Below are 23,517 nucleotides of genomic sequence, written 5' to 3'. Positions count from 1 at the left end.
TATTCCTGGAGGTCCTTGGGGGACCATATGGGATGCCAGAGATTGAACCCAGGTCGGCCGCGTGCAAGGCAAACACCCTACCCGCTGTGCTATCACTCCGGCCCCCAGATTCAAATATTAAAGGGCGGGCTGGGGGCGGGGGGGGGGGGGAGTTATCAAACACCGCAAGTGTTTCTAAACAAGTTTTTGTTTCTTAACACCACAAAATGCTTTGGGTTCATCTCCATTTCCTACCCCAGTCCTAGTTTCCTACATTTCTGCAAGGAGCCTGGGTTCTGGGTAGAAAGGGAGCTCAACACTGGTTAAAATCCCTGTTGTCTGTGGGGCTTCAAGCAAGTGGTTTCAAAAATTCCTCTGAAGCTGATTATCCAGAAAATGAAAAAAAAACAGCAAAGTTGGCAAAAGGACTGGACAGCACCCGCGGGCCTCAAACCATCAGTGATTATAGAACCTTGAGCTCCATATGCCAAAGTAACCACTGAGCTAAAGCCAGTCCAGACTTCATACACAGATTGCAGTTCCTAGACTGCCAGGAAGTACTGCGTCATAATGAGCTAATTGAGATGACTCAGATGACCCAGTACAATTAAAGTCCTGTATGAAGCCTCCCTTCCGCCAAACTTGAGTGATTGACACAGAACTGAAGACCTAGGCAAGCAACTCCTGCATACACACAGTCTCAATATGTCAATAGCTGCATTATTCAGATACAAATGTTCTTCTTAAAAAAAAAAAAAACTCTTTCACTGTGACAAAACTATAGAGACATTTATATACATACAGGTGGCTGCAGTTTTCAGAATTAGCTGTGTCGGCAGTCTTCGCACTGCAATTCTGGGAGAATCAGGAATGGACTCAACTGAAGTTTGTGCCCTGCCTGTGAAGGACTTCAGCAAGAGGTGAGGGGGTCCTTGGGAACTTAGTTTTTGGTTGTAGTTCTGGGAGAGATGTGGGAAGCCTCAAGCTGTAAAATTACAGGAATCTTGTTGCCTGAATATAGCACTCTCCAGAACTTTATGATAGTGCTAGTAAAATGCATGAATTGAAATTTTTTAGTTTTTGGGCCACACCTGGCAGTTAACTCAGGGCTTATTCCCAGCTTTATGCTGAGGCCAGGTCATTGCATGCAAGGTGAACACCTTACCCCATGCTGTTATCACTCCAATTCTTATCCCAGATCTAGTACCAAGGCCTAGAAAATGCTGATTTTGTCCGCACTCACTCACTGATCACATAAAGGCCCATCACGGAGAAATTCCTTAACCAGGCAGGATTAGGCCTAGGGATTTTAGAAAGACCATAAACACGCAAGTTTATGTCCCAGATATTTCTGAGTCTTTGGGAATACTCTGGACTCCTACATTTCCATCCCCTTGTCTTGGTTACTACCTAGAACCCCATCAAAACTTTCACTTAGACATGCACTTTGAAGACTCAAATACTCTGCCAGTTCCATGAAAATTCAAAAAACATGCAATTCAGAACTACTTTTGGATAGAACTAGAGATAAAATTTCAGAGGGTCACTGGAAGTCAAGTTAGTTTCCGGTAAAATTAACTCTAATCCATAGAACTCAAATCATGATACATTCCCCAGTCAGCCTGGGATACAGAGCAAAAGCACCCCATTGACCAGGGTGTTCCCAAGGATCTGGAGCACATATCAGTCCAAGAAAAGCCCCCATAATATGCCCTAAATCTGACAACAAATATTTACGTAGGAGAAACTTGGAATCAGATCTTGAACCGGTAGTGAAGGCACTTCAGTGTTCCCAGTGGCAAGAGTCGGCATTAGAAATTAAACTAGGCAGAGCCAAAGAGATAGTATAGGGTGCTTGCCTTACAAGTGGCAATGTTTGAATCCCTGGCACTACATGGTCCCCAGAACAGACCCAGAAGCCCTGCAAACTGCTGGGTGGCCCCAAAAGCAAAGTAAATAAATTAAGAAAAAGGCATGTCTGACAGAGTTCAAAGGGAAATACAATACTTTGAAGGATCCACAAATGTTCAGATGCTAAAGATGCGCAAGGAATTAGCTGAGGTAGAGAATATAAACAAACCATATTGTTCTGGTGTGCTCTAAAAGAGCACGATTTACAGGGTACAGAACCAAGTCATGTTGGTTCATAACCTCACAAAATCATTCATCTACTTTAAGTTTGTCTTTTGTTTTAAGGTACTGTTTTTTCTTTCTGCTGCATCACTGGTACACACACAGTATCAATGCAGTGATCATTGTTTTATTATATAACTAATTTGCCACCTGATCCTTGGGTTATCCCAAAGTCAGCTCCAAGTGGTTCTCCAGGGCCATGCAGAAAGATCTTGGCCCATCCCATACCATGCCCCACCTTGCCCCCTTCTAGGAACATGCAAATCTTTGTCATTTGGGGACAGAGAGACAGTATAGCAGGTTAACGCACTCGTTTTGAACGCAGCTGACCTGCATTCACGTTCAATCCCCAGTATCCCAAATGATCTCCTGAGCACCATCAGGAGCAATTCCTGAGTGCAGAGCCAACAGTAAGCGCTGAGCACTGCCAGGTGTAGCCCAGTAACAGTAACAAACAGAAAAAAAAAATTGTTATAACTTGGGGAGAGGACACTAATAGCATCTAGTGGAAAGGCCAGAAAAAAAGGGACCCCCAACAACAAAAAATTATCCAGCCTAAAATGTAAAATAGGGCAATAATTATAGATACTACTTGAAAACACAAAATTGACCCTGATCTCCGATGTTGAAGAAACAAATCAAAGGAAGCTGTAGTTTTTTAAAAGTTTTGTTCAGGCTCCTCTGGAAACATCTTCTCACAGGAAAATACAATTCGTGCTGAGAAAATCTAGGCAGAAAAAGTGATAGGACGCAAATGAAGGGAAAAGAAAAACTTCTACCTGGCAGTCCTCTGTGTGAAAAGGAAAACCAATACACAGGGAAGAACATGGACTGTTCGCACCAAAGGTGAAAGAGGCTCAGTCAATGCCATTTATTTTACACGTTGAACAGCCTCTGAGACCGTTCCCATGAGGTTTTTTTCTTTTTTGCATCAAACAGGTTCTTCCAAGAACCTACTCACAAAGAAGACAACGTAATCCTTAATAAAATAAAACAAACAGGAAAAGTCTACATCTGAAAAACACAGATTAAAAACTCACCCAACACAAAGCACACCAGGCACTCGTCCCATTTAATTTTCTGTTACATGCTCTGAGGAAGCCCAGAACGTAAGAACCCCAAGGCAGCAATGCTCTGAGGTCATGGCTCAAGCTCCCTCTATGTGACAGATTCATGCACACACCCCCACACACACCACTGACTCAGGCAGAAGTACACATGCATGCACAGGTGGCCAGAGAACCACAGGAGGGATGCAAGAAAGGGAGGGCTCTCCACTGGAAACAGGGAACCCGAAGGATGTTTCCAATGCGGGCTGAGCAAAAGTCAGAGTCAAATAAAGGCTGAACGCCGGATAAAAGTAGAATGCTCAGAGAAGAGACTGGAGAGATGAAGAGAGAAAGATGCAGGGGGAATTTTGGGAAAATAGCCTCAGAAAAGGTTTTTCTTTATTGGGAACTCGGGTGGGCAGAGGGCCTGTGACTCCAGCGATAGACTGAGGAATGACACCACAGCTTACCTCTGCAGCCTGTCCCCTCTCCCAAGGTGGAGGGACCAAGAACACACCCTCCCTCTAGTTCTCCCCACTGTCACTCGTATGGCCTTTCCCCAGGTACTTGCCCACAAATGACCCCCACCCTCCACACACACATAGACAGGTCCATCAAAGGCCAAGCACAGGCGCCTCAGTAACTCTTCTTGGTGGAACCAAAGCCAGAGAAGCCCATCACAGCTGCCATCTCATCATCCTCCTCAAATGTCAAGTCCTCCTCCGCTCTCCTTTTCTTTTCCTTCTGTTTCTCTTTCTTGTAGGCTTTGGCCTTTTCCTCCTGGGGGGGGGAGGGGGAAATCATGCACCATCAGTTCAGACTCCTGAGCCAAATGCTGTTTAAAGACAGATGAGCGTCTTTTTGGTTTGGGGCCACACCCAGTGATTCTCAGAAGTTACTCCTGGCTCTGCGCTCAGGAAGCACTCCTGAAGGTGCTCTCGGAGACCATATGGGATGCTGGGATTCAAACCAGGATCGGTCATGTGCAAGATAAGGACCCTACTAGCTGTACTATTGGCTCTGGTCCCCAAGATTCCTATTTTAAAAGAAAAGAGCTAAAAACAAATGAAATCTCAACAGCAGCAGAAAGGCTACAGTAAAGATTCTGAGGGACTAGGGACTGGGGAGAATTTAAAAGGGCTAGAGTACAAAGCTCTGAGAGCATGTCTGACTCCTGTACCCCAGAATATCTCTGGGAGGTTTTTGCAGTGGAGGGTGAGGGGTTGCGTGGAGGCACACTACATTCTGGCACAAGTACGATATATGCCAGGAACTGTTTTCAGTGGAGTAAAGGTATTATACCAATGGATACAGAGAAGATCTATAACTTGCCCAAAATTTAATCAGTAGGTAAAGTAAAACACCTGCTCCAGTCAGCTTGCTTCTATGGGCCTCTTGAGACTAGGCCCCTTAGTTAATACCTCCCGTAGGAAACAAAATTATAGCCCAGAGAGTCTATGGAGAAAGGGTACATTTGAAGCCATTTCTTTCACATCACAAGTCCCAAACTAGGATTAGAAACTTGTCCAGGGGCTGGAGTGATAACACAACAGGTAGGGCATTTGCCTTGCACGAGGCCGACCCAGGTTCGATTCCCAGTATCCCATATGGTCCCCCAAGCACTGCCAGAAGTAATTCCTGAGTGCAGAGCCAGGAGTAACCCCTGTGCTTAGCTGGGTGTGGCCCAAAAGGAAACAGAAAACAAAAAACATCGCTAATGTACAGAAATTTAACGAATCTCTGGGGGAAGAGGATAAGAAAGAGAACCTCCCATGAGTCCTTATATAAAATTCGTGACTGCAGGAGCAAAGGGAAAGGACAGTAGAGCATTTACTTCTTCTCTGAGCTCCTTCATCCTTTCCTCAAAATCATAATCTTTCTGTTTCTCTTCCATCTTCTTCTTATTGACTTCAAACCGTTTCTTCACTTGATCCAAGGTAGAACGTTCCACCCTCATAGACATGCCCAGGTTCCGCTGATCTAGGTGGAACAACAAAGAAGACAAGGTCACTACAATATCCTCATCCCCGAGATACTCTTTTTCTGACACTTAAAAAAGAGAAATCTCAGGGCATCAAAGTGATAGTACAGTGGGTGGAACACTTGCCTTGCACGAGGCTGACCCAAGGTTTGATCACAGGTACCCCAAGTGGTCCCCCAAGCACTGCCAGGAGTAATCCGGAAGCTCAGAGCCAGGAGAAAACCTTGAGCACCAACAGATGTGGCTCCTCCGCCCCCACCCCCCAAAAAAGAACAAAAAGGAAAATATTTTATACACCATACCAAAAAAAAAAAAAAAGCAATCTTGGGTGAAGACTCCTTTGAATTTACTTGCTCACAGAAGCAGCAGCTCCAGATAACAAGAAGCAAGAGCAAGAGGCTTTCAACTACCTTCACAGAGCAGATGCACACCAGAGACAGGGAGCCCAGGAGATAACTGGCTCTAGTTTGCTGGGTCCAAGAGCAGTGACTCACCTCATGGTTGAGAAACAATAGAACAGTATTTCCCTAAGTGGAGACACCAGGTGGGAGGTAGTAGTCTCGGGTGCAACCAGAGGTGCTATTTACTTAAAAAGTAAATTTCACAGTGGGGAGGACATATGCTTTGCACACAACCGACCCGTGGCATCCCATATGGTCCCCCAAGTACTGCCAGGAGTAATTCCTGAGTACAGAACAGGAGCAACCCCTGAGCATCACTGGGTGTGACACAAAAAGGAAAAAAAAGAGTAAATTTCAGGGGGCTGGAACAATAGTATAGTGGGAAGGGCGCTTGCCTTGCATGTGGCGAACCTGAGTTTGATCCCCAGCATCCCATATGGTCCTGTAAGCACTGCCAGGAGTGATCCCTGAGCACAGAGCCAGGAACTAAGCCCTGAGCACCTCAGTGTGTCCCCAAAAAAAGTAAATTTGGGGGGTTGAAGCCATAGTACAGTGGGTAAGGCATTTGCCTTGAACGTGGCCAACCCAGGTTCAATCCCTGGCATCCTATATGGTCCCCTGACACCCCTGGAGGTGATCGCTGAGTGCACTGGTAGTGTAATCCAAAAACCCGGGGGTGGAGGGGAGGGAAATTTTTGGGCGAGAGCGGTATTACAATGGATAGGCCTCTTGCCTTACATGAAGCCAACCTGGGTTCAAGCCTCAGCATCCCATGTGGTCAAATGGTCCCCTAAGCCAGTCAGAAGAAAGCCCTGAACACAGCTGCAGGTAGTTCAAACATAAAACATAACTAAGTAAATTTCTGAGGATACTGAATCATTTATTTTTCCCCTTGAAAGGGGACAGGAGGCCACATACATTTGGGAATCTCTCCATTAGATAATGAAGTAAAGACTGACCTGGGATAAAGCAACTGGAAACTCACAACCATAAAACAAAGTGTTTAAAGGAATCACCCTCCCAGAGTCCTACCTCCCACAATTTTGCCCACAAACTATCTCCACCCCTTACGTTTCTTTCCATTGATGTGATCCAAAAAGTTGATGGAGTCCTTCACCACACAGTCGCAGACATTGCAGTAATATCTAGCAAACAGAAATAACAGTTTATGAAATCTGGGTATAAGAATCTTATGACTTTCAATTAATAAATTCATACTTTAGGTGAATTTTTAAAGAAAAGGCATTTTCTCAAGTTGGAGAGATAGTACAGCATTTAAGGCGCTTGCATGATCCCCAAGCTCCACCAGCAGTGATCCCTGCGCACAGAGCCAGGAGTAAGCTAGGTGTGCCCCCCAAACAAGGACATTTTCTCATTTTCATAAAGTTTAAGCTCTCAGAACACAGTACTAGCCAACATCCAGAATGCCTTCACAATGACACCTACTCTCCTGAAAATTCTTCCTATCCTGTGCAGTCCCCTCCCAATTTGCATCAGACTTGGTCAGTTCCCAATACATACAGCAATAATGATAGACATCACTTCCAATATTAGATTATTTTTAAATGAGGCTTTTGTATTAGTCTGCTGGTGTGGATCACTTGCATTGGGGAGAACACTTTGTTATGAGCAGAGCTAGAAAGAGGCCCATGGAGCAAAGAACTAAGTTTCTAAACCACCGCTTACTCCACATTTACTCCTTCAATCCCACTTACACCCAGATGAAGGCAGATCCAGAAGACTCCTGGATTGCAACTTTTTTTTTTTTTTTTTTTTTTGCTTTTTGGATCATACCCAGCAATGCTCAGGGGTTACTCCTAGCTCTGCACTCAGGAATTACTCCTGGAGATGCTTTGGGGACCATATGGGATGCTGGGAATCGAACCTGGGTCGGCCGCGTGCAAGGCAAACGCCCTACCCGCTGTGCTATCGCTCCAGACCCTGGATTGCAACTTTCTAAGCTAGACCCCTTACCCACAAACATTGTGAGTTACTTGTTTCATGCTACATTTGAGAGGAAATTCACCGCAATAGATGAATACTAGAGAGAAGAATAACAACAGCTCATTTAATATTCAACTCAGAAAAGTGGTATTCGTTGCTGTGTTGTACTCCTCATGGGAGAACTAGATGCAAATGCAGTGGTGGGAGGTGGGAGAAGCTGTGGATACCCTTTCTCCCAGGTCAGAGTCTTGGTCCAGGAGGAAGATATACAACCAGGTTATCCATAATGACAACAGCATTTGAAGGCTCTGGAATCTCAACACTATTAACCATCAATAGTTCCCAGGTTCCATTTTAGCCCCAATCTCTTCCCTAGAAATATCTTCAGCAATCCTTTCTATTACTTCTTTCTCTGTGAGGGGATGGAATAACCCTTTATAAGATATTCTGTAATTGCGGCATGCTAATATGAAGAAATCTACAAACCAATTGCTCTTAGATATAATATTGGTGTTAACCTGAGAAATGAGATACAAATTTTAAAAACCTGGGTCAAAAAAAAAATAGCAGAAAGGCATGTATGTTCTACATGCAGGAGCCCTACTTCAATCCCAGGTACTACAAAGTTCCCTGCTCACAAAGCCAGGATTAGCCCTGTTTTAGTGTGGCACCAAAACAAAAGCCAACAAGTATCTAAGGATGGAGTTACAGGTTATTTTGGCAGTTGCAGGGACTTCCTCAGTAATTTCTAAAGCCAACATAATTTATGACACCTCCTCTTGGCTGTAGAAAAGGAGGAAAGTCACTCACCCGCCCATCTCAGATTGTGGTGTGGTTTTGGTAATAACAATTGTCTTCCCAAGCTTCGATTCCAAGTCCACTTTGTAGTCCCTATGTCGGAGAAGCTCCCGCTTGACTGGCTGCACTGGTTTTCCTGAAACATAATAAAGGAGGAGACCCATTCGATGCTATCTCTTGAGCTAGAAAGGAAATGAAAGTCAAGAAAGCTAGAATCCAGAGGACAACCCTCATTTCTGTTTTGAAATCTTAAGAAGTGGAACAATACTTTGTTATCTATAATACTTTATTATCTATAGCTTTTCTCCACTTTAAATAAGGCATAGGCTGGAGTAGCTAATAGGCCTAGTATCTGTCTCCCAATCCACCCCAAGAGAAACTCTGAGCACAGAGCTGTCAGTGGTCCCCAAGCAGAACTAAGTGTGACACTTCGCCCTCAACCTCTGCCAAAAAAAAAAAAAAGGAAAGGAAACAAAGGTCAAAAGCAGTCAGTTTTCTATGAACTGAATGAAATAATGAGAGATGCCCTAAAGTTTCACAAAAAGTCACTTTCAAAAGAGTAGGCAGGGGCTGGAACGATAGTACAGAGCATAGGGCGTTTGACTTGCACGTGGTCAACTCGGGTTGGGTTTCCAGCATCCCCTATGGTCCCCTGAGAACCGCCAGGAGTAATTCCTGAGTGCAAAATCAGGAGTAACCCCTGTATATCGATGGGTGTGACCCAAAAAGAAAAAAAAAAGAGTAGACACTCTCTACAGTAAAACTTTCAGACACCCCAAATACAACACAGAAAGGAACCTTCTGAGAGCTAGAAGGATTTTTTTTTTAAAGCAGACCCCAACCCCTGCTACTTGTCAAGCTCTATTAGTTGAGTTAAAAAGAAGCTGAAAGGGTAAGTGTGTAAGATGTGGAAGCAGACAAAGAACATACTCATGTAAAACCTGGTGAGAAACTTAAGACTTTGCTTTTTGTAAAGTGGAACATCTATGAAGGTGGAGTACCGACTCCCTGGCATTGCACCAGGCCCAGAGAAGAGCACTGGGGGTCAGTGGCTGGAAGAATCCCACTTCCGGAGAGAACCCCAGCTCTCCAGGCGCGAGGGAAGGTTTTGGTTGGGCCAGCAAAGTTCTCCCGCTTACGTAATTTTAATTAAGGAAAGGAGTGGTGTTGGGTCTTTAAAACCTGCCGGCCCTCACTACTCTGAGCTCCTACCAACGAACCGCATCTGCTCGGACTTCAGCCAAGTCCGTTAAAGGGCACAGGCAAAGAGAGGGAAGAAGTAGCGGGCACAACGCTGGAAAGCACCTCAAAACCACTAGAGCCACCTTCTCGGTTCACTTAGGCCCGGAGCAGCGTAGGCAACACCGGGCACAGTCGCCGAATCCGCTCCCTCCCGCCCTGCAGCCACCGCGTCACCCTTGAGATTGGCCCCTGAGGGGCAGGACCCACCATCCTTCTTTTCTCTTTCTTCCGTGAGCCTCTTCTCCGCGAGTTTCTCGTATTCATCTTTGTCCCACTTTCGGCGAAAGTCAAAGTTTTTCGTCTGTAGGGAAAAAAGCTCTCAAGATTCGTCGCTAATCGTGAGCGAACCCCTAGAGAAACGCAAGAGAACCCTTTCCTCCCGGTCTAGGTGGTCTGGGGACCTTCCAAGCGCGCAGCTTCTCCGGGCCACCCCGGAGGCTGAGCTGGCCTTAGGACCCAAAGTTAGAACCTCTGCGACTCCGATGACTTCGTGCTAGGACCCACGGGGACCCCTCAAGACCGGACCCCGGAACCACTAAGAGGTGTGCGTAAGGTAGGGACAGGTTATTCCACGCCGAGAATCCAAGCGCTACACCTCCGAAGTCGCCTCACACACACTTACCCCACTGCCCGACGCCATCTTCACTGCGAAGTGAATGGGAAGCTGAAAAATGCCGTAAAATGCAGCCTTCAGCCGTAAAGCAAGCTCGCCATCCAATAAGCTTAGAACCTCGAGTTCTAAGGGCGCTAATAATTGGAGGGTTCTAAAAACAGGCTTTCTTGACCCCGCCTCTACCCCAAGAAAATGACGCATGCGCAGCAGGAGTCTGAAGCAACGCGGAAGTAAGGGCACCACAAACGAGGTCGTGATTGGGATTTTGTTTATTTTTCCTTTTTTTGGATTTTCAATCAAGTTTTCAGACAGCTAATAGATTTGCTTCAACTCGTCTATTTTAAAAACGAGGAATCTAGTATTGTTATCTAGAGTAGTGAACTCTGCGTGTGCTGCCACGATTTTCTGAATCTTAAAGCAAAAGTAGGGTTACCTGGAGATTCTAGATGTCTTGCACACCTGAATGCACTAGAGTTAAGGCTTGACATGTTTACCTTCCAGATCCACGTTCGGAAAGTGCTTATTTCCAGTAGGTATTTCTTTCCTTTTTCTTCTCCTTTTTTTTTAAAGTAGTGCTATATTTTAACTAATTTTATCCTTTAACAGAAAGCCACTTACAGTCATTCAACCTATAGGGCACAATTTATCAACATTATTTGACTTAAGAGGGCTGGAATGATAGCAAAGTGGTAGGGTGTTTGCCTTACAAGCAGCCAACATGGCCGACCCGAGTTCGGTTCCTCCGCCCCTCTCGGAGAGCCAGGCAAGCTACCGAGAGTTATCTCACCCAGACGACAGAGCCTGGCAAGCTAGCCGTGACATACTCGATATGCCAAACAAAGTAACAAGTCTCATGATGGAGACCATTACTGGACCCGCTCGAGCAAATCGATGAACAACGGGAGGACCCTGACGGTGATTTGACTTAAGAATGGCAGTTATCAGCAACACTTTAGGGTAGTGAGCTCTGGCAGATGGTTCACTGTATGTGAACTTTCAATGACATGACTATGTCCAAGTTGGGGAGAAGGAAACAGGGAACCAGAGGCTGAGCTCCTTAATTGGATACAGAAGCTTCAGCCCAGCAAGGTTCCAACCAACTCACAGAAGTCTTCAGAGTACTCAGATGTTTATGGTCTATGCGAACCAAATCCTTGATAACGAATTATGCAAACTTCTACATTTAGTATTTTATTTAACACATCCAGCCACTTCTACAAAATCTATCATAGCAGGAAATAAAGTAGTAGAAGTGATTCTGGCACACCAAATGGTAACCAAAACATTAAAAAATCAGACCTCGAATGTATCAGGTCACCAATTAAGTCTATCATTCACTATTACTGAACAGACAGTCTCACCTTGCTATTATTAATAGTGGATGGGTAGGGAGATTATACATCTATATAGGTACTGTTACTTCATTGGGATGGCATCTCTTGGTTTGCATCCTCAAACATATCAGAAGCAGCCACTATTCCTCACTATCTCCCTGAAACTCACTGAACAGAACAAGGATAGGATATGGATAATTTCCCCCACAATCTTCTTCAGAAGTTACTTTTGCCAGGCTAAATATCTGGCTTCTGATGTATGCATCAGAAGTCTCTTAGCCTGAGGAGAGTTTCTCAGAGCCTTGCTCAGAACAACCATCTTAACACCACTTAGTGGCATTCAGTAGCATTCAAATCTGCATCTGCCTCAGCAGAGAGAGCATGTCTTTTTTACATTGCAGTCATCTGTGCACCCACAAGACAGCTGCTCACACTCGCCCAAGAATCATCAGGGCTGTCAACAGTTCTGTACCCAGGAAGGACGGAGGAGGTAGAAGGCACTTGTCACTCATCCTGGCCAGATGTTGTTGCAAAGTCAGGAACTTGACCTTTGATGAAGGTTTCATTTTTTTTTTCAATAAAACGCAGCAGATGGCAATCAGGGGAGGATTAAGATTCAGATAGTCGCTTCTGAATTTCAATCACAAGGTTTTCACGTTTAACAGCCACCTGAAACATAAGAACAGCCTTCATGTGACAAACTAGGGTGATACTAGCTTCTCAGCTACTACTTTTTTAGATTGTATTGGACATCTGCTCTATCACTTATGCCACTAGAAGTAGATGACTTCAAGCTTACCTGGAGAATGCATATCCTCAAGATAAAAGAGATTTTGGTAAAGGGCTGCAGTGCATGCTTTGCATGGACTGGGCTCTGGGTTCAATGTGCATAACCTTCCAAGCACTGCTAGGTACAGCCTGAGAGGCCCCCAACACTGCTTGGGAGCTATCTCTCCCCTTCCCTCAAAAAGAGTAAAGAGTCAAGCTTTTGACACATGGTTATTTTGTTGACTAGTCTCAAATTATGCTGTAAGATTTCATTAGTCCAATTTCTTCCCACCAAGCCCATACTCACAGGCTACAATGGCTGGAAGTGGGTAAATGCATTCACCTGCATCACGATTAACCTTGGGAGGTAGTTCCTCAGTCAGATGATACATTTTTTTGTTTTGTTTTGTTTCGTTTGGGAGCCGAACCATAATACAATATTTCTTAAAGAATCAAGAAAATTGAGAACGGTTTACAGAACTGAAGTTCCTTTGGCAGGGGGAACAGAACAGGGAGAAAGTGTGCTTAGGAAAGGACATATACAATAGTGGAGGGAAGCAGACACTTTGATGGAAGGTATGGTATTAAAACGTATTCAGATCAGAGCAACAGTCCAGCGGGTAGGGCATTTGCCTTGCACATGGCTGACCAGGTTCAATCGCTGGCATCCCATATGGTCCCCTGAACAGTACCAGGAGTAATTCCTAAGTATAGAACCAGGAGTAACCCTGAGCATGACGCCCTCTGTGTATGACGCCCCCAGAAAGAAAATCATCTTTAAAAACCTGGATTAAAAAAGTAGGGAAAATCCCAAATAATAATGGTGGGTCTGGTGTCAAAACATTGAATGTAACCAAAGTAGAGAGAGAATAATGTGGAAATCATCTGCCACACAGGTAGGGGGAGGAGGTGGGATGGTGGGGGGCGGGGGGGCATACTGGGGTTTTTGGTGGTGGAAAATGTGCACTGTGCATCCAAAAGAACAAAAGCAACCGGTGTTGGCGCGGATGTGGTGAGAAAGGGACCCTCCTTCACTGCTGGTAGGAATACCGACTGGTTTAGCCCTTCTGGAAAACAGTATAGATAATTCTCAGGTAAAGGTAAAGGTAAAGGCCCTCCCGTTGATCGTCGATTTGCTCGAGCGGGCCCAGTAACGTCTCCATTGGAGACTTTGTTGTTACTGTGTCTGGCATATCGAATACTCTCGGTAGCTTGCCGGGCTCTCCGAGAGGGGCAGAGGAATTGAACTCGGGTCGGCCATGTTGGCCGCTTGTTAGGCGAACGTCCTACCCGCTATGGTATCGCTCCAACCTCAAAAAACTAGAATTTGATCTCCCATTTGACCCAGCTATAGCACTCCTGGGAATATATCCCAGAGAGGCAAAAAACTATAGTCGAAGTGACATCTGCAATTGTTTGTTCATTGCAGCACTCTTTACAATAGCCAGAATCTGGAAAAAACCTGAGTGCCCGAGATCAGATGACTGATTAAAGAAACTTTGGTACATTTACACAATGGAGTACTATGTAGCTGTTAGAAAAGACGAAGTCATGAAATTTACATACAAGTGGTACTACATGGAAAGTATCATGTTAAGCGAAATGAGTCAGAAAGAGCGGGATAGACACAGAAAGATTGCATTCATCTGGGGAACATAAAGCAACATAAAGGGAGACTAACACCCAGGAATGGCTGAGATTAGTACCAGGAATTTTGCTCCATGAATGGAAGGCCAGCCACAGGCTCTAGGTGAAAAGGAAGCTCAGATAGAGAAGAGAGCACCAAATAAAGGGTGTTGTGAGGACCCTCCCAGGGTGGGAGAAGCATGCTAAAAGTAGTCTATAGACCAAACATGATTGCCACTCAATGCCTCTCTTGCAAAACACAGTACCCAAAAGAAGAGAGAGAGAACAAGGGGGAATACCCTGCCACAGAGGCAGGGTGGGACGGGGGTGGGTGGGTGGGGGGGGATGCTGGGACCCGTGGTGGTGGAGGATGGGCACTGGTAGAGGGATGGGTACTTGATCATTATATAACTGAAACCCAAGCACAAAAATTTGTAAGTCTATAACTGTACCTCATGGTGTTTCACTAATAAAAAAATTTTTTAAAAAAAAGGTAAAAAAAAAATGTGCACTGGTGAAGGAACAGGTGTTTCATCATTGTATGACTGAGACTTAATCCCAAAAGCTTTGTAACTGTTCTCACGGTGATTCAATAAATCAATTTATTTAAAAAAAAAAAAAAGTAAACCTCAGCATTAAGAGTGTAAATCACAGTGCCTCAAATAAAATCTTTTAAAAAGGAGGGGCTGGATAACATTAACAACTTGCCTTGCATTGGCTGACCCGGGTTTGATTTCTGAGACTATATATAGTGTCCTGAGCCCTGCCAAGAGTGATTCCTAAGCACAGATTCAGAAGTAAGCCCTGAATAAGCCAGGTATAGCCCCTATTCCCTCCAGCTTTCAAAAAAATCTGAAAATATGTCAAGTTCCTGATAAATAGCTGAGGCTCACTAAATGTGAATAATTGAATAGCTCACTAAATATGAATTGAATAATTTTTTAAAAAAGAATCTAAAAAATGTGGCATTACTTGGTCTTTTTTCCATTTCTACAGGCCACCCCACTCACCTCTTCCCTGCTGACCACTGAACGGAGCTTGATGACTCCTTCCTTTAGTTCCTGCTCTCCAATAATGGCCACCAGTGGAATGTCCATGCTCTCACAGTAGGACAGCTGAGTTAGCAGTTTAGGGTTGTTCTTATACAGCAGCTCTGCCTGAAAACATTCAATAGATTAAGGGGCTTAGAAGTGACCACACAAACTAAAGGAGCAAGTCCTTCCAAAGAATTAATGAACTACCTTCCTACCCTAAAAGACATGTTAGTGAAGAGTAGAAAGATTTTTAATTCCACCACTGGAAAAGATAAAAATGGGTGTGTTACCTGAATTCAACAAATACTTATAAGGCTTGAATGTCAGCTCCAATGTACCTTGATCCCAGCATCCCAAAGCTCTGCAATTAGCTTCAACCGTTCCCGGAGAAAACCCTTCTGTGGTGTGGCAACAAATACTTGGGTCTCTGTGGTTCGTATCTTCTCACCAAACGTCTATCAGTGAAAGAAGAAGTAAAAACTTTCTGGAGTTGTAGAAATAGTATAATGGGTACGGTGCTTCCTTTGCACCCATCTGACCCAGGTTCAATCTCTGGCATCCATATGATCCTCCAAGCACACTGAGGAATGACCCATGAATGCAGAGCCAGGAGTAAGCCCTGGGAACTGCAAGATGTGAACCAAAACCAAAACAACATGAAAAAAAAAAATCATGAAAAAAAAAAAAAAAACACAAAGTTTCTGTGTACCAATAATCTTTAAAAAAAAAAAAAAAAGGAACATCAGAAGAACTAAATGCTAAAGATGTTAAAGTCTCTGACCCTACTCTACCCCTCCAAAGGCCCTACCTTCATCTGTTGCTCCATAATGGAGAAGATTCGCTCCACTCCAATGCTGAGTCCCACACACGGTACCTTGTGGCCAAAACTGCCCACCAGCCCATCATAGCGTCCACCAGCAGCCACACTGCCTACATTCAAGGCCTTGCCCTCTGCTTGAGCTGGAGCCTGTAGTAGCACTGCTTCATAGATCACTCCTGTATAGTAGTCCAGGCCCCGAGCAAGGCTTAGGTCAAAGGAGATCTGTGGGAGCAAGGCTATAATCACCCCCAGAGAAGTCTTAGAGCCCTTAGAGCCCCAGAGCTCAGCAAGAGGTCCACTCCCAATTCAGCTTACCTTCTCAGCAATTCCAAATAAAGTCACATATTCAAATAGCAGCTTTAGATCCTCGAGGCCCTTTAGGGCCTGCTTGTTCTGAGATAACCTTGGATCCTGGAACATTTGCTCTACCAGGGACACCCCACCTAGAGACACACGAGAGGGGAAGAAAGTCAGTATGATTTATCCAAGTTTATCTCTAATGTTCTAGGTCTCCTCATTTTCTTTAAAAAAAAAAAAAATAATAAGACTGGGGCCGGAGTGATAGTACAATGGGGAGGGCATTTGCCTTGCACGCGGCTGACCCAGGTTTGATCCCCAGCATTCCCTATGGTCTCCCAAGCACCACCAGGAGTAATTCCTGAATGCAGAGCCAGGAGTAACCCATGTAACCCATGAGCATGCTGGGTGTCACCACAAAAGCCAAAGAAAGAAACAAACAAACAAAAACCACACAAAAAAACTGATTTTATAAGACCAAAGTCTTATCTGTTTTGTTTGTTTTCATCTTGAAGGCCACAAGCAGACATAAAGTAATTACAAAAAGTATAATAGGAAATAAATTCAGGCCAGGCTCTGGAGCTGCAAGAAGCAGATTCAGAGGTAAAAGTTCAGAGGCAGAGTGAGAAGTTTCACTCTAACTCTGGTTCTCAAGTGGCTCTGAAAACCCTGATTCTTACCATGACACTGGACATAGTCCCCGACTCTATCAGCCACTTCAGGAGCCAGGCCTCTCATTGTCACCATTTCGTGTCTCACATCGTTCCAAGACACCTGCACAAACACCCAAACATATGCTCAGCCTCTTTTCTAATTGGAAAAGTCAAAGGCAGCTTAGAACATAAGGCCACGAAGACTATACTTTCAGAACATTTTTATAGTTTGTTACTAGAGAAGTTTCTCTGATCATGTAGAGCACCGAAAACCATGAGGAGCCACAGTATCCTCTCCCGCATGTGAAGCCGGTTCTAGGTGTTGCTTTCACAACCACCTTTTACCATTGAGATGGTTTTTCTCTTCCTTTTGTAAGAGTGAGAGGGGGAGGGTGTAGAATATAAGGCCACAATTCCCACTGCAGAGAATTCAGATCTTGCCTCTGAATGTCTCTTCCTTCTGAATGTTTTCTGCGTTTCCAGACTATCTCTTTTCTTCCCTTCTGTCCTTCCCTTACTCCCTCCCTCCATCCATTCCTCTATTCCTGTCCTCCTGTTTTGTTGTGCTGGGGACTAAAACCTGGGCATCACACATACGTGGCATGAGCCCTAGTGTTAAGCTATATACCCTTAGCACCACCATCCCTTCTTTTTCTAAAGAGATATGGATTTGTGGAAACTCTCTTAGGGTCTACTGAAGTATGTCTTCTTTTTTACCTTGTCAAGCTTGTCTATCGAGGAGCAGATGGCATAAAACTTGCTTTCAGGAACACCACAAATGGCAAGCATCCCATCCAAAATCTGCCGATCATTGACCTGTGAATTCAATCAAAAGAACCGAAGTGGCTTATCAATGCCCTTCCCCTCAAAACGTCAGCAGTCCCAACTCTCCAAATACATACAAAAGACAGAAAGGAAACCACACAGGGTGACAGATATAGATGAAGACAGATACACTGAAACGGAGACATCCAGACAATAGCTCTACCGACATTCAGATACAGATATACTGGGAAATTTCGAGAGGATTATTTCACATGGGAGAATCCAGTGTTCTCTGCTGATCATGTACTCTTTCCTTTCTCTCCTCTCACACTTTTCTACATAAATTTCATTCAATAAAAAGTTTTGCTTCACAAACACAAGAAAAAAAATAGAAAAGGAAGGAAAGAAAAAAAGGAAATTCCTAGAGCTATAGGCCTAAAAACTAAGGACACCTGCTGTTCCAACAAGTGTTTTAGGACCTTGAGAACAAATTCAGATTTCTCCCCTCAAGTCACAGCCCTGGCTCACCTTAATGATGAAGTCCCCAAGCTGCAACCCACTTAGGATTTCACAAATGATCTTCAAACACTCAGCATCAGGGATCATTGGATCATACTGACCAGCAATGTCAAAATCCTATAGCCAAGAAACAGATGGAGGGAAAAAAATCTTCACTGAGCAGCAAGTTTCCAGATTATCACCCCAAGTCTATCCTATCACGCTCCCCCACAAGGTCACTTACACACTGGCAGAACTCTCGGTAGCGGCCTTGGACCACGCTTGGGCTCTCTCTCCGCCACACCTTTCCAACATGGTAGCGCTTCATCTTCTTCACTTTATTCATGGCCAGGTAACGAGCAAAAGGAACCTGACATAAACAGGTTAAGGAAGAAGCAAACTGCATCCAGAGCCCAATGCGCTGATTGATGTTAGGGGGGCTGCATCTTTACCTGGAACCCACCCACTAATAAGAGAATAAGGATCTTTAGGCTCGAATGATAGCCGGTAGGGTGTATGCCTTACAGGAAGCCAACCTTCGTTCCATCCCCCAGCATCCCATACAATCCCCCAAGCCTGCCAATGATCCCTGAGAGCAGAGCCAAGCTCTGAGCACCACCAAGCATGCACCCCACAGCCCCCCACAAAAAAAAAGAGAAAATAAGAATCTTTTCTTTCTTGCTGGACTAACAAAAGAGTGGGTAGGGCACTTGCCTTGCATGCAGCCAACCCAAGATCAATCCCAGGCACTGGATATGGTCCCCTGAACACAGCCAGGATTCATTCCTATAAGCAGAGCTAGAAAAAATCCCGAGCATCACCAAAAGTAGCCCAAAAACCAAAATAACAACAAAAAAGCATGTGTTTGACTGACCCCTGGCCACTGCAGTATCAATGACTAAGATGACAAAGAAAAGTAGGGGAGTGAAGGGGCTACATTTTTTCCAAAATTAGGGCTGGGGGCTAGGAGATACGACATTAGATAGGGTGCTTGCTTTGCATAAAGACCATTGGGTTCGACCCATACCACTCTTGATCAAGGCCTCTTGATGCCTGCTAGGAGTGATTCCTGAGCACAGAGCCAGGAGTTAAGCCCTGAGCACTGCTGAGTGTGGCCCCAAAACAAAAGTCAGGGATGGGAAGGTGATGTTCTAGTAGAACATTTGCCTTACGTATATGAAAGCCCTGTGTTCAATCTTTGGCACCACAATATATAAATCTTTGACCTGGCTTTGCCTACAATTTTGTTTCCTAAAATGTCGTTTCTGGGGCCAGAGTGATAGTATAGCAGGTAGGGTGTTTTCCTTGCACTTGGTCAACCCGGGTTCAATCCCCAGCATCCCATATGATCGCCCAAGCACTGCCAGGAGTATTCCTGAGTGCAGAGCCAAGAGTAACCCCTGAGCATCGCTGCAGGTTATCTAAATACCAAAAATAAATAAAATATAGTTTCTTAAAATTTAAGTCAAGATCACCTGAATCTGAAGTCATGCGGGTTCTGGGGCCGAGATCTCCAAGCCTACTCGGATTTGGGCCAGCATCCTCCACCCAGATCCTCCAAATTCCAGTAGGCGGGGGTCACACCCACCAACTGGCCCCCTGGCGCCATGTAATCCCACCAACGGCCAAGACTCAGAGAGTATAATCCCATCAACGGCCAAGACTCAGAGAGTATAAAAACCAGCTCCCGGAACTGCGCGAACACATTCGCGGCCACGCGACATCCTATTATGACATCTTATTATCTCATTCCTACTTTGGACAAACTGGCAGGCTACCGAATGTTGCCTGCCCACACGGCAGAGTCTGGCAAACTCTCCGTGGCGTACCCAATATGCCAAATACCAGTAACAATGATGGGTCTCATTCTCCTAAAGAGCCTTGAATATAATCTCAGGGCTAGGATGAAGGAGACATTACTGGGGCCTGCTCAAGGCAATCGACGATTAACAGGATGATTTGTGATTTGTGATCACCTGAATGGCGGCTTAAGAGACAGTGCAGCATAATGTGCTTGCTTTGCATCCTACAACTCATGTTGAATCCCCAGCACAGCATATATGGTCCACTGAACAGCACCAGGGGTGATCCCTGAGTGCAGAGCCAGGAATACACCCTGAACATTGCAAGACGCAGCCCAAAAATACAACAACCAAAAGATCATCTGCCTCTTAACTAACAGATGCCTGTTTAAAAAAAAAAATTACGTTTTTGGGCTAGAGAAGTTCAAAGGGTAGGGCAGTTGCCTTGCATGAGACAGACGTGGCTTTAATCCCAGGTACTACATACGGTCCCCAAGCCTACCAGGAATGATCCCTGAGTGCAGAGCCAGCAGTAACCCCTGAGTACCACTGGCTGTGACATTACCCCACCGTCCACACAATCCCAAATAGATTCTTTGTTTGCGGGCCATGTCTGCAGTGCTCAGGGGCTACTCTTGGCTTTGCACTCAGGGATAACTTCTGGTGATGCTTGGAGGAACCTTAGATAGTGCCAGAGATTAAACCAGGGTCAGTCATATGTGAGACAAGCACCTTGCTCCCTGTAGTATCTCTTCTGCCCCCAAAACAACATGGTTTTCTTTTGTTTTTGTTTGTTTTTTAAACTAAATTTCAGAGGGCCTGAAATTTTTGTTTCTGTAAGCTTCCCCCCTGGGATTCTGACATTCATTATAGTTCAATGACAGTTCTCTAGACCAGGCTCTGCTAGAACTGCATTTTAGGAGACACCGGAAGTAAAGGCTATTGCCACATAAGCCGATAGGGTCCCAAAGTCCTCCCAGCCTATCAGAGAAAGCTCCATGGTTTGGAGAGAATAAGCCGGCTCCAGCACATAAAAGGATACAGTAAGGTCATAGCGCAGAGATAAGAGCTCGCCCCCCTGATCCTTCAGATCATACATAAGCTGAGATTCCTCGCCATACTTCTCAGTGAGTGTTTCCTACAGGAGTCAAACAGAAAGAGTTACAATTTCCAGGACTCCAGAACAGAGGCTAGCAGGCAGCTGAAGAAACAGGGATCCAGCATTTCCCCCGCTCTTACTTTTAGCTCAAATGCTGGGGTATCCAATGCCTTTGCTCCATGACGTTTAAAGCAGCTGACAATCAAATCAAGAATTTTCTCCCTCACAACCACTTGTTGGGGACTAAAGTCTCTAGTGCCCTAGAAAACAAACATTGCCAGAGAAAACAAACATTAAAAACACACACTTATTGGGGCTGGAGAGATAGCACAGCGGGTAGGGCGCTTGCCTTGCATGTGGCCGACCTGGGTTCGATTCCCAGCATCCCATATGGTCCCCTGAGCACCGCCAGGAGTAACTCCTGAGTGCAGAGCCAGGAGTAACCCCTATGCATCGCCAGGTGTGACCCCCCCCAAAAAAAAACCCACTTATTTAAGACAAGAGTTTAACTATGCATATAATCTGAAGTCTGGAGTTAAAAAGTCTCCATTCAGATGACCCAAAACCCTATATACTATCTTAAGAATAGAGAAGTTTTGTCCATTTGTTTGATTTTTTTAATCAGTCTGAAAAGGGTCAGGAAGAGATGAGCAGAGCAGTGTGTTGCTCTTTAAGGCTCTCTAGTGGGACAGGGTAGAAAAAAGGTATTACCTTAGGGGTCTTGAGAGTGAAATTGGCCTTTTCTTGTGGTTTCAGCTCGGATGTTATCAAGGCCTCTGCAACCTGCCAGAAGAAAGTATGTGAGCAATCATCCCCCTCCAGACAGGCCTGCCACCTTCCTGGCACTGTCAACCACCACCTGGAATAGTGAAGAACACAGAACCCTCCACCACTGCTATCGCCAAGCCTCAGGGGTAACAACTCAGAGCATCTCCAGGTCTCCGTTTCTGCTTAAAGAGGCCAAAATAAGAGTTTGTCTCTCAGATTTGGAGGGGGGGAGGGAAGAACCTGAAAACAAAATAGAATGAGTCCTAGGACATGCCTGCAGAATGAACAGGAATGGATTTCCTGATTGAAGTCAAACACCCAGACAGGGGGAGGGGGAGAGAGCAGACAGGGCTCCACTGTTTGTGGACAGAGGCTGTGCTGTCTGTGACCCCAAGATGCAAGCAAGTTCTGGCTGGAAAGGGTATGCAAAGAGCACAGCAACTAAGAAGATGCTGAGCGCAAGGGCAGGATTCCAATCCCCTGAGAGCACTACAGCCCAAATGTGCCAGAGCACAGCTAAATGAATTCAACCCTTGGTAGATAAGGGATACAACCAAAGTGTGTGATATCCAGCATGCAAGTGTGTGAACAATGAAACTAATGAAAGACCCCCATGAGCACAGCTAAAATGTGAAATAAAGCTTGTACATGGTCCCTCACACATCATCACCAACAGAGGGAAGGTAAGAGGGAGAAATAGATAACACATACTGTAGAATGACTGGACTGCAAATAAGTTACAAAATAGCTGAGCCCTGTTGTTCTCGAGAGCACTAAGCACTTGCTAAGAAGACAGAAGAAAAAAAAAAAAAGGCCTTTTCAAAGACAAAACAGAATCAGTGACTATTCCCAACAAGCTGTGTGCCATTCCAGAAAAATTGAGGTGTGGCAGTTTCATGCTTTGAAATCTCTCCTCCACAACATGGAGTTCAACTCCACAATCTTGCAGCAACAATTCTAAAATGCAAACATCTTGAAACGCTGAACAAAAATTTGGGAAGAACTAATTTAGGGGCAAATTCTAAGTTGGATTCAATCTATCTATGGTGTTTACTCATCTCATTTGTGGTGATATTCATATATTAAACTTGAGAAATTTTAATGTTTGCTTGCCCTCAGAAAGTTCAGGGGAGCTAGAGTGATAGTAAGGCGCCTGCCTTGCAAGTGGCCGACCTGGGGTTCGATCCCCGACACCCATCTGGTCGCAAAAGCCCTGACAAGTGATCTCTGGTCCAACCAAGAGAAAAGCCTTAGCGGGAGGCCCCTATCCCGCAAAAAAAAAAAAAAAAAAATTAAGTTTAGGGAACAAACCGTGGACCTGATATAAATGTTTCTTCTTATGTAACGGCGGACAAATCATTTAACCTTGCAGTCTCCATTTCCTCAAGTGTAAAACAGAAATAAAACCCAAACTCTCGACTGGCTAACCTATCTAAAACGCTCTGCTAGCTCTGTGCCGGTACACGGTGGGCACTGGTCCCTAGATCCCACCGCAGCACAGCTGGCGTGCAAGCCGCAAAGTCCACGCGTTCAACCCTGGAGATCCAGTCCCGTTGGACCGATGCACGTCAGCCCGGCTCACCTGGCTCTGGGAACGGACAGCCCGGAGGCACACAGCACGCGGCGGCCGCAGGAGCGGGCCGAGCAGCACCGCCCAGGCCCTCCCCTGCAGGAGTCCGAGCTGCGGCATCCTACGGTACGACGCCGGTTTTCCGTGCTAGGAGACAAAGGACCCGACAACCGAGGCCGAGCGGACCCCGGAAAAAGTAGGGCACTAGAGGTGAAGACCGAGGACCAGCGAGGCGCTTCTACAACTCTCAAACTCAGCAGGTCAGCTAGAGTTCTTTCAGGTTCCCTCTCACTTTTGGCAAACCCAGTAGCAACCGGAAGTGACTGTTGCGCTCGCCGGAACC

The 23,517-nt window shown here is 45.2% G+C and overlaps 2 protein-coding genes and 1 non-coding gene across 3 annotated transcripts; 1 reads left to right on the top strand and 2 right to left on the bottom strand.

The window, feature by feature from the left end:
- Nucleotides 1-2,941: 2,941 nt before the first annotated feature.
- Nucleotides 2,942-10,194, bottom strand: ZMAT2 (zinc finger matrin-type 2). The gene is made up of 6 exons (XM_056124402.1): nucleotides 10,150-10,194; nucleotides 9,735-9,828; nucleotides 8,298-8,421; nucleotides 6,615-6,688; nucleotides 4,996-5,141; nucleotides 2,942-3,941 (listed from the first exon to the last, which is right to left on the bottom strand). The coding sequence occupies exons 1-6, from the start codon at nucleotides 10,165-10,167 to the stop codon at nucleotides 3,798-3,800; spliced, it is 600 nt and encodes a 199-aa protein (XP_055980377.1). The 5' UTR covers nucleotides 10,168-10,194; the 3' UTR covers nucleotides 2,942-3,797.
- Nucleotides 10,195-10,434: 240 nt separating this feature from the next.
- Nucleotides 10,435-23,479, bottom strand: LOC130032741 (histidine--tRNA ligase, mitochondrial). The gene is made up of 13 exons (XM_056124290.1): nucleotides 23,187-23,479; nucleotides 21,548-21,619; nucleotides 20,977-21,096; nucleotides 20,780-20,875; nucleotides 18,180-18,305; nucleotides 17,966-18,073; nucleotides 17,390-17,488; nucleotides 16,700-16,793; nucleotides 16,038-16,165; nucleotides 15,711-15,944; nucleotides 15,241-15,357; nucleotides 14,879-15,025; nucleotides 10,435-12,143 (listed from the first exon to the last, which is right to left on the bottom strand). Exons 1-13 carry the CDS (start codon nucleotides 23,292-23,294, stop codon nucleotides 12,084-12,086), a joined length of 1,509 nt encoding a protein of 502 aa, XP_055980265.1. The 5' UTR covers nucleotides 23,295-23,479; the 3' UTR covers nucleotides 10,435-12,083.
- Nucleotides 16,872-17,080, top strand: LOC130033223 (small nucleolar RNA U3). Its single transcript, XR_008793931.1, has one exon. It is a non-coding gene; the product is annotated as a small nucleolar RNA U3 (small nucleolar RNA).
- Nucleotides 23,480-23,517: the final 38 nt, after the last annotated feature.

This window comes from Sorex fumeus, unplaced genomic scaffold (assembly GCF_029834395.1).
Source record: "Sorex fumeus unplaced genomic scaffold, SorFum_2.1 ptg000051l, whole genome shotgun sequence".
NCBI lineage: Eukaryota > Metazoa > Chordata > Mammalia > Eulipotyphla > Soricidae > Sorex > Sorex fumeus.
This window is presented reverse-complemented; position numbering and strand designations above follow the sequence as displayed.

Excerpts from the sequence above, each read along its gene's own strand:
- ZMAT2 (XM_056124402.1), bottom strand. Across the intron at positions 8,422-9,734 it reads AGAAAGAGAAAAGAAGGATG|GAAAACCAGTGCAGCCAGTC; the intron begins GTGGGTCCTGCC and ends ATTATGTTTCAG. Across the intron at positions 3,942-4,995 it reads TGAAGGAGCTCAGAGAAGAA|GAGGAAAAGGCCAAAGCCTA; the intron begins GTAAATGCTCTA and ends TCCCCCCCCCAG.
- LOC130032741 (XM_056124290.1), bottom strand. The coding sequence starts at position 23,294 with ATGCCGCAGCTCGGACTCCTGCAGGGGAGGGCCTGGGCGGTGCTGCTC. Across the intron at positions 21,097-21,547 it reads TCACTCTCAAGACCCCTAAG|GGCACTAGAGACTTTAGTCC; the intron begins GTAATACCTTTT and ends TTTGTTTTCTAG. Across the intron at positions 15,026-15,240 it reads TTTGGGATGCTGGGATCAAG|GCAGAGCTGCTGTATAAGAA; the intron begins GTACATTGGAGC and ends GAATGTTTTCAG.